A 9,800-nucleotide genomic window follows, 5' to 3' on the forward strand; every position below is an offset into this window, starting at 1 on the left:
TAGAGTTCAAGCAGTTACACAGATAGGGTTGCCAATGCCAGATCCCCTTGGCCATTGTCAGGGGATAGGGTTGCCAGGTCTATGTTGGGAAACTCTTGGAGATTTGGGAATGGAGCCTGGAGAGGACAGGGACCTCAGTGGGGTACAAGGCCATAGAGTCCAAAATGGCCAAAGTAGCCATTTTCTCCAGGTGAACTGATCTCTATCAGCTGGAGATCAGTTGTAATAGCAGGAGATCTCCAGCTAGTACCTGGAGTTTGGCAACCCTAAGTGGAACTGATCTCTGTAGTTTGGAGATGAGCTGTAATTCCCCAGGGGATCCCCAGGTCCCACCTGGAGGCTGGCATCCCTATACACATCTTTACCCTTCTTGCAGTAACATCTTCGCTACTGAAAACATCCATGTAAAGATGGCGCCTTACCCAGAGGCCCTGGCTCTCAGAGTTAACACAGATCAGTGGCGAGGGTGTTGGCCTGAAACTGGATAATGTAGGAGGGTCGAGCCAAGTCTGGGAGAATTTTTACTGTCCAGGCCACAGAAGCAGTGAAGGGTGTTTCTGGACAGAAAGCAGAGCTGCCGGCTACCGGCCAAGCCCTTGGGTGAACAAAGCACTTCCTTTGGGACCCTGATTCTACAGGCCCTGAAGGGATTGGGAGTCTATGCCATTCCAGGTCAGCGGGCTCCATGCAACAGTGAACTTTCTCCCTGCAAACTGAAAAAGAGACTCTAGGCAGCGATAACCGGAGAACTGAATAAGGTGGGACAGCCTAGTCTCATTCCTCTTTGGCTGTCAAGTCGATGGAGCTTGGCAGGGTGTCTGCTTCCACTTCCAGCCAACAGAGCTATCACTAAAGCTGGTTGGAGTGTTAAAGTATTGTTTCCTGTTTTTAGAAGAAGAGTTGGTTTGTATATACTGACTTTCTCTACCACTTAAGGAAGAATCAAAGCAGCTTAAAATCACCTTCCCTTCCCCACAACAGACACCCTGTGAGGTAGGTGGGGCTGAGAGAGCTCTAAGAGAGCTGTGACTAGCCCAAGGTCAACCAGCTGGCTTCATGTGGAGGAGTGGGGAAACCAACCCGTTTCACCAGATTAGGGTCTGCGGCTCATGTGGAGGAGTGGGGAATTAAACTCGGTTCTCCAGATCAGAGTCCATTCACTGCTCTTAACCACTGCACCATGCTGGCTCTCTTATTACTTGTTAATTCACAGTGGGTAGCCGTGTTAGTCTGTTTGCAGTAGTTAAAAAGGGCAAGAGTCCAGTAGCACCTTAAAGACTAACAAAAATATTTTCTGGTAGGGTATGAGCTTTCGTGTGGCTCACGAAAGCTCATACCCTACCAGAAAATATTTTTGTTAGTCTTTAAGGTGCTACTGGACTCTTGCCCTTTTTGATTATTACTTGTTAATCTTAGATTCTTTTCCTAGGAATTATTAGCTGTCCTGTGAATCAGTAGATGCTCTTACTTATCCTTCTCATCATTTCTCATACCGACTATTGCAACACTTCCATGTTCAATCTTCCTCTCTCTTCCTTCAAATTTACCACCTCTGTTTTCAGTTCTTCAGCTTGCCTGATCTATTCTACTCGTCATTATGATGATGTCGCTCCTCATTGACTGTTTCTGATTTTGGCTCCCATTTTCTCCTCTCGTCCTCTGCAAATCCAAAATTACTTCCTCCGTCCCCTCACTGTGCCCTTTCCCTCTTGCCACTCCCTGCCACTGTCACACTTTTATCTCTTGGCATCTGCCTGGCTCTTTTCCATTTGTGTATTTATGGCTCTATCCACATGGTGAGGATTCTCCACGTTGTATTCATGGCTACTGCAAATGAAGAGGCATTCACACTAGCGAGGGAGCATCCACCCAGGAGTTTTGAACACATTTTCCTGTTGAAACCTCTACCATTGTCCCTGCATTTTCCCCCCTGCAGCAAACTCACTACCCGGAAGCAAAAGATCTCGGGTTGCAAGAAAAGAGGAGCGGGGAGTTATGAACGCGTCTCCGGCCTTCGAGTCCTCCTTGCTCTTCGAAGGGGAGGAAAAGATTACAATAAACAAGGATACCAAAGTACCAAAGACCACACGCTTGGGAATATCATTAAGTCGCAGTTATTGAAAGATCCTCAGTTGCTGTTTGCGGGATACAAAGTCCCTCGCCCCCTTGAGCATAAGATCATCTTTCGTGTTCAGACCACTCCTGACTACAGTCCCCAGGAAGCTTTCACAAATGCTATCACAGATCTCATCGGCGAGCTCTCCCTGCTGCCATAAAAGACAAACAAGAAGGAAATGAAGAGTTTAAATGTCATTTAGCACCTACTTTGTAAATAACTAGTTTTTCAAGTTTGTAATTCTTATTTGTTGCTGCTAAGAAATGTTTTCCTGACTTCTGTATAAGTTTAATTCAGCGATGCAATTTTTGTTGGCTAATAAAAGTTTGTTTCTAATTTTTTTGAGGGGAGGGGCTGTGGCTCAGTGGTAGAGCATCTGCTTGGCATGCAGAAGGTCCCAGGTTCAATCCCCGGCTTCTCCATTTAAAGGGACCAGGCAAGTAGGTGATGTGAAAGACCTCTGCCTGAGACCCTGGAGAGCCGCTGCCAGTCTGAGTAGACAATACTGACTTTGATGCACCAAGGGTCTGATTCAGTATAAGGCAGCTTCATGTGTTCAACACAAGAGGGCTTTCTGAGGGCTCTTCTTTAAAAATCGGTCCTTGCTATGCCGCTGTAGTCTTTGGAGAGAGTCAAGCTCCCCCTGGTAGTGCAGAGGAAATTGATGTCATGAAGGGTTTGACAGAAAGAAAATGACAGTGATGTGGGTGGGACCATTGAAAATATACAGCTTCCCATCCAGACGGCATGCTTATGTGTTTGGCCTGTGTTCTTTCAGAAAAAGAATGTAATAAACCAGGTTTAAGAAAAAGTGTGCAGAGGACAGAGGAAACCTGGAAAGTGGACAATCAGAGGATCATGACTTGTTGATGCTCCCCAAAACAACGTTTTGGCTTGGAAGCAGAGGCAGAGAAAAACATCTGTGTGGAAGGTGTTAATTCAGCCTCCTTAAGCAGCAGGGGTCGAGTCCAGCCTCGGACACTTGCCACGGACTTGACTTTGGACTCGTTTCTTCGTGATTAGTACGTGGCGGCCCAATTTGTTCAATTCGAATTTTAGTGCTTATTGCCACGGTTACAGTTGTATAAGCCTTAGTTGGCTATTGTAAATTTTGTTAAGTTTCTGTTTTGAACATTTCGACTAGTTTCGACTTAAGCCCTGCGAGGCATAACGTGTGAATTAACAGGCAATTTTGCTTTTGCATTAAGCCCTGCGAGGCATTGGAATGAATGAATTACGCAACTTATTTTTAGTGTTGTTGTCTTCTGTTGCTCTTTCCTTGAACTAGTAAATGGTTGTATTTACTATACGTTTTTCTTATACTATATAATTTGGTTAGTTTGAGCCACGGGCTGCCTCTTTCCAAGTCTACACTTACTCAGCACAGGTTCTCTTGTTTCCTAAACTGCCAGGTAGTAGCAGGAGATCTCCTGCTAATTCAACTGATCTCAGGCCGATAGAGATCAGTTCACCTGGAGAAAAATGGCTGCTTTGGCAATTGGGCTCTATGGCATTGAAGTCCCTCCCCTCCCCAAACCCCGCCCCAAAAATCTCCCACCGGTGGCAAAGAGGGACCTGGCAACCCTATCTCGTGTATCTCCTCTTACATAAAATGCCAAGGTCCTGGGTCTTGTGTGCTGTGTTATGCATGGCGCTGAGTTTATGTAAGTGCTCTAAAAATGATAATTCTCATCAACAATATTTACTTATTACCGTAAGAGATTTGCAGCGCCATCCTAAGCAGAGTCGCCCCCTTCTACGTCCGGTGAATTTCAAAGGGCTTAGAAGGGGATAACTCTTCCGAGGACTGCACAGTAAATCTATTAGCATGCTGATCCCCCTTTTTTTTTTGCCCTCCGCCCCTCCTGCCAGATGGTTCACTGGTTCCCCTGTTCCCTGGGAAACAAAGGCCCGGGGAGGGGCAGATTTGCCCGAGGGCGCCTCATTTATCCGTGGCGCATGAGTGATTACAACGAGTTCTGATTTCACTTGACATGTACCCTAAAGCCCTTGACATTATCAGCTAATGAACAGGCCAGCAAAACAATCTAGAGCCGAACACCTAGGGTGATGGGTCCTCTCTTTGCTACTCTCTAGAGATGCTCATCCGCTCCTCGGGAGGCAGTGCTTCGTCGGACACGGCGCGGAACAAAATATTTATGTCATACCTTTTCTCGTGGCAGCTTGGAAAGCCTAATTCGTTAAGAAAAAGGTAATTGAAAAACCGACAAAGTAAAAACCTCAAATAAGCCCTCCCCCTCCAAAAAGATACCTGCAGTTTATACGCCATTAAAAGTCTTGGCAAATGCAGCGTCTCCGAAACATTTCCAGGGAAAATACCCCGCCTCTCACCTTCTCCAGGAACCAGTTTGAGAGTAGGAGTTGCAGTGAAGAAGGTGCAGATTCTGGTTGATGCCAAGCAGGCGGCCTTAAGTGTAGGGTTGCCAACCTCCAGGTACTAGCAAGAGATCTCCTGCTATTACAACTGATCTCCAGCTGAAAGAGATCAGTTCACCTGGAGAAAATTGCCTCTTTGACAATTGGACTCTATGGGATTGAAGTCCCGCCTCTCCCTAAACCCCTCCCTCCTTAGGCTCCGCCCCAAAAATCTCCTGCCGGTGGCAAAGAGGGACCTGGCAACCCTACTTAAGTGGGAGGGACAGCTGGTAAATGGCAGACTGAGGACTGTAGTCGCAGCACAGGGCTACATGGGAGGAAGCCATCTTTTAGATAGGGGGGTCCTAGGCCATGGGCTTTAAAGGTCATAACCAACACCCTGAATTGAACTCGGAAACAAACTGGCAGCCAGCGCAGCTGTTTTAAGATAGGCAAGATGCGTTCCCGTTGGCTATCCCTGACAATAATCAGTCTGCCCCGTTCTGAACCAACTGAAGTTTCTCGGGTTGTCTCCAAGGGATGCCCAATGCAGAGTGCATTGCAGTAGTCCAACCTCAAGGTTGTCAAATCATGGATCAGTGTGGCCGGGTTAGCTGAGTCAAAGAGGAGGGAGAGCGGGAGAGCCAGGTGCAGATCACGGAAGACCCTGCCGGTCCGCAAGCATGGGTCTATAAAGCACCCCTAAGCTCTTTCCCTGCTCCTCAAATGCCAACCCCACTCCATCAGGCAGATCCAGTCCCTCTGAAACATCCACCTTGCCGATCAGTATCATCTCTGTCTTGTTTGGATTTGGCTTCGGCTGTTTATGGCTTAGCCCCCTGTCCACGGCCCCAAAGCATCGGTTCAGATCCATGGCAGACAAGCCTGTAGACTCAGATAATGAATCACCCTCTAAGAGCAAACATGATAATCCCAGGTGAATAATGGGTAGGGTAGTGAAATGGGGCCACCCACAGGGAAGGCAGAGGTTTCCAAGTATTCAGAGGAATGTAGGAAAAACTGGCCAGGTGTTCTCATTCCAATTCTCTTTCACCTGTGTGTGTGTGTGGGAGTAGGGTTGCCAGGTCCCTCTTCGCCACCGGAGGGAGGATTTTGGGGCAGAGCCTCAGGAGGGCGGGATTTGGGGAAGAGAGGGGCTTCGATGCCATCGAGTCCAATTGCCAAAGCGGCCCTTGTCTCCAGGGGAACTGATCGCTATTGGCTGGAGACCAGTTGTAATAGCGGGAGATCTCCGGCTAGTACCTGGAGGTTGGGAACCCTAGAGGGGCAGTCCAAGCAACTGGCTCAGTGGACCCCGAGGGGATGCCGGTCTCGGTCTGTGGTTTCCTACGTCTCCCAGATTCTCCAGAAGTAGTGGACGAGCCTTGAGCGACTGCCAGCTGGCCGTCCCCTCCTCTTCTCCCCCAGCGTTTTTCCACTCCAGGCCCCAGCGGCAGGCAGCAGACAGGAGAGCTTTTCACCCCATGTTCTAAAATACTGTGGGAGTGGAGCATGAGCAGGGTGGGGTGGGGGAGAGAAATATGCAGCGGGTTGCCAAGGCTGGGCGCGTGCAGCGGTGGGGGAACAGAGGAGAGGGAATCTTTTGCGGAGGAAACTTGGCCTCCTGCCCTAACATCAGCTCTTGATTCGGCCTCCCACAAGCAATCCGGCCGGGAGGGGCGCCGCCGCAGTGGCAGAGCGCACAGTCTGCGTCTCGGCTCATTCCCAGACATCCCGGGTTCAAGATTCTCACTCAGCAGAGCTGGGGGAGACCACTGACCGACGCCTTAGAGAGTCACCGCTTGTCAGGGCAGGCGGGACAGGGTTGGACAGGCCAAGACTCTGAGTCAACTTAAGTCAATGATCACAAATCTCCCTGTGTCGTTTAAATTCTGGCAAGGGACAGGGGGGTTAGTCCTTTGGCTTCAGCGTGGTGCACGGGCTAAGAGCGGTGGTTTGGAGCAATGGACTCTAATCTGGAGAACCGGGTTCGATCCCCCACTCCTCCACGTGAGCTGCGGACGCTAATCTGGTGAACTGGATTCGTTTCCCCACTCCTACGCATGAAAGCCAGCTGGGTGACCTTGGGCTAGTCCCAGCTCTCTTAGGGCTCTCTCAGCCCCACCTACCACACAGGGTGTCTGTTGTGGGGAGGGGAAGGGAAGGTGATTGTAAGCCGGTTTGATTCTTCCTTGAGTGGTGGAGAAAGTCGGCATATAAAAACCAACTCCTCTTCTTCATCATAGTTTCACTAATTGTGACTCTCTCCCTTCTTGCTCTGTTATTAGCCTTTAAAAAAATGTAGGCACCCCATCTTTAACTTGTCCTTAAAGAACGCCAGTGTGGTGTAATGGTTAGAGTGTTGGGAGACCCAGGTTCAAATCCCACTTTGCCATGGAAGTTTGCTGGGTATCCTTGGGAAGTCACACTGGGTATCCTTGGGAAGTCACACTCTGTCAGCCTAACTGACCTCACAGGGCTGTTGTGAGGATAAAACGGAGGAGAATGATGTAAGCCGCTTTGAAGAAGAAGAGTTGGTTTTAATATGCTGACTTTCTCTACCACTCAAGGAAGAATCAAACCGGCTTACAATCACCTTCCCTTCCCCTCTCCACAACAGACACCCTGCGAGGTAGGTGGGGCTGAGAGAGCTCTAAGAGAGCGGTGACTAGCCCAAGGTCACCCTGCTGGCTTCATGTGGAGGAGCGGGGAATCAAACCCAGTTCTCCAGATTAGCATCCGCCGCTCATGTGGAGGAGCGGGGAATCAAACCCAGTTCTTCAAATTAGAGTCCACTCCTCTTAACCACCAAACCATGCTGGCTCTGTTTAGGTCCCCACTGGGGTGAAAGGCTGGGTATAAATGATGTAAATAAAATAAAATGAAGAGCTAATAACAGCAGTGGGGAAGGGTTCAGCAATTACTGAAACCATGCAGGAGTGGAAGGTCTGAACCGCCTTTCCCCTCCCTGCATGGCCACAATCCCAAATTAGGGCCACAAACAGCTGAAACTGCTCATTAAAAATTGCTGGGGAGATCCAGTCATGGGCTTGGATCCAGTGATCTGCAGATCCAAAGACCATGGATCTTTACCACACTCTTCTCCGTACGCCCAGCAGTCTTAGCTGAGTCCAGGGAAGTTTATTCTGGGATTTAAGAGACCAGTGTGGATTAATAGCCGTGCGGGTCAGGAGGGTACACAGGGCGGCAGGAGGAGAAATCTTTCCCCCATCAGCTGAGCTGTGCGGACAGAGGAGACAGAAAGGACAATTTCGTCCCTTTCCCCACTGCAGCCTCCTCCAAACCTTCGTGGGTATCAGTCCACACAGTCCCGTGACCCTAGGAATAAACCTTCATGGAGTCAGAAATGGCTGCTGGGACGGGGGAATGGGGAGGGATACAGGAAGGATTTGCAACCGCCAGCATCTTCTGCTGACGGGTTGCTGGATCCAACCCAAAAAAACTCTCCCAACGTCTGGTGAGTCCTGACAGCTTCCTATGCAATTGCCAGCTAGCGGCGAAAGAGCCAGTGGAGTGGTGGAGTGGTTAAGAGCGGTGGACTCTACTCTGGAGGACTCTACTCTGGAGAACAGTATTTGATTTCCCCCTCCTCCACATGAAGCCAGCTAGGTGACTTTGGCCTAGTCACAGTTCTCTCTGAACTCTCAGCCCCATCTACCTCACAAGGTGTCTGTTGTGGGGAGAGGAAGGGAAGGTGTCGTAAGCCGGTTTGAGACTCCTTTCGGTAGAGAAAATCGGGGTATAAAAAACAAACTCTTCTTCTTCTCGACAACCAGCCCCAGAAAATAAAACACACACACACACACAACAGTCCAAGACAAGTAGGGTTGCCAGCTCTGGGTTGAGAAGTACCTGGAGATTTTTGGGGTGGAGCCTGAGGAGGGCGGGGTTTGGGGAAGGGAGGGACTTCAATGCCATAGAGTCCAATTGCCAAAGCAGCCATTTTCTCCAGGTGAACTGATCTCTATCGGCTGGAGATCTGTTGTGACGGTGGGAGATCTCTAGCTATTACCTGGAGGTTGGGATTCAAAAAACACCTCGTGCTGAAATCCCAAAGGTACCGAAACAACAACAGCACCGACCGCTAATACAACAGGTAAATAATAATCAAATAAATACTGTATTTCACAAACGTTATTGTAATTATAAGCAACAATGTGACAATAAATATTTTTCCAAACGTACATCTCAGACGACTTATTACAACCAAAGCGTAACTATGTAATTCAATACATGGACTGAATACCACTGCAAATAGGGTTGCCAACCTCCAGGTATTAGCTGGAGATCTCCTGCTATTACAACTGATCTCCAGCCAATTACAACTAATCTCCAGCCAATAGAGATCAGTTCACCTGGAGAAAATAGCCACTTTGGGCATTGGACTCTATGGCATTGAAGTCCCTCCCCAAACCCCGCCGTCCTCAGGCTCCGCTCCAAAAACCTCTCACCGGTGGCAAAAAGGGACCTGGCAACCCTAACTGCAAATCATTTACAACTGTCCATGCTGCTGTTAGAGCGATGTCAACTCAAAATTATGGAAAGAAGATGCCACAAGACTCCATGATGAGGCCTGGAGGTTGGCAACCCTAAAGACAAGCAAGGGAGCAAGTCCTACAGGCAGTGAATCAAAATGCTCACCTTCTTCCGGGGTGGCCACCGTTTGAACTTCAACAGCTCCCGATCCCACGGCTTCATGTAACGGCGGCTCGCGTTGCTGGTCCTGGTTCTCCTCAGACGCCTCCGCAGCGCTGGGGGCTTGCGGTTGCATCTGGACTCCTTGTCCTTGTGAACACGGGTCTGGCAGCTGCAATTAAGCATGGGGACGAAGTTTAGGACCGGGGCTGGAAACCCGTTTAGCACTCAGAGTTGAGGCTGCGAGTAGATTGCAAGCTGGAAGACAGCAGCTAATTGGCATATTTTAGAGGCATGCAATTAGCATCATTTGCAGATCCTGTTCGTGAACATCAAGGATGCTAGAACGACAGTTGGCAGACATGCTGCATTTATCACGCCGCATTCGTATTCAGAAGTTGTTTCTCCCAAACGAGGGAAGAAAATCTGAGCGCTCTTGTGTATGTGTTGGGGGGAAGGGGAGAGATACTTGACATGTGAGGCTGGAAAGCATTATGAAACTTCGGTCCTCTGTCTTAACTTGCCTCCCCATTTGCGAGGCTTCGGGATTGGCACCAGCTCATATTCAAGCATCTTTACACCATGAGGACTAGATAGCTGCTGTTCAAAGAATCCAAATGGATAAGGACGCGGGGACTCTCACGGTTGCACA

The 9,800-nt window shown here is 49.1% G+C and overlaps 1 protein-coding gene across 1 annotated transcript in view; it reads right to left on the reverse strand.

The window, feature by feature from the left end:
- The window catches only part of LOC130477401 (solute carrier family 26 member 10-like), a 194,660-nt gene extending 185,326 nt beyond the window's left edge, over positions 1-9,334 (reverse strand). Inside the window, exon 1 of the mRNA XM_056849343.1 lies at positions 9,155-9,334. Coding sequence (XP_056705321.1) covers positions 9,155-9,334 — 180 coding nt within the window. The remainder of the gene's footprint in view (positions 1-9,154) is intronic.
- Between the last annotated feature and the right edge of the window lie 466 nt (positions 9,335-9,800).

Source organism: Euleptes europaea, chromosome 1, assembly GCF_029931775.1.
Source record: "Euleptes europaea isolate rEulEur1 chromosome 1, rEulEur1.hap1, whole genome shotgun sequence".
NCBI lineage: Eukaryota > Metazoa > Chordata > Lepidosauria > Squamata > Sphaerodactylidae > Euleptes > Euleptes europaea.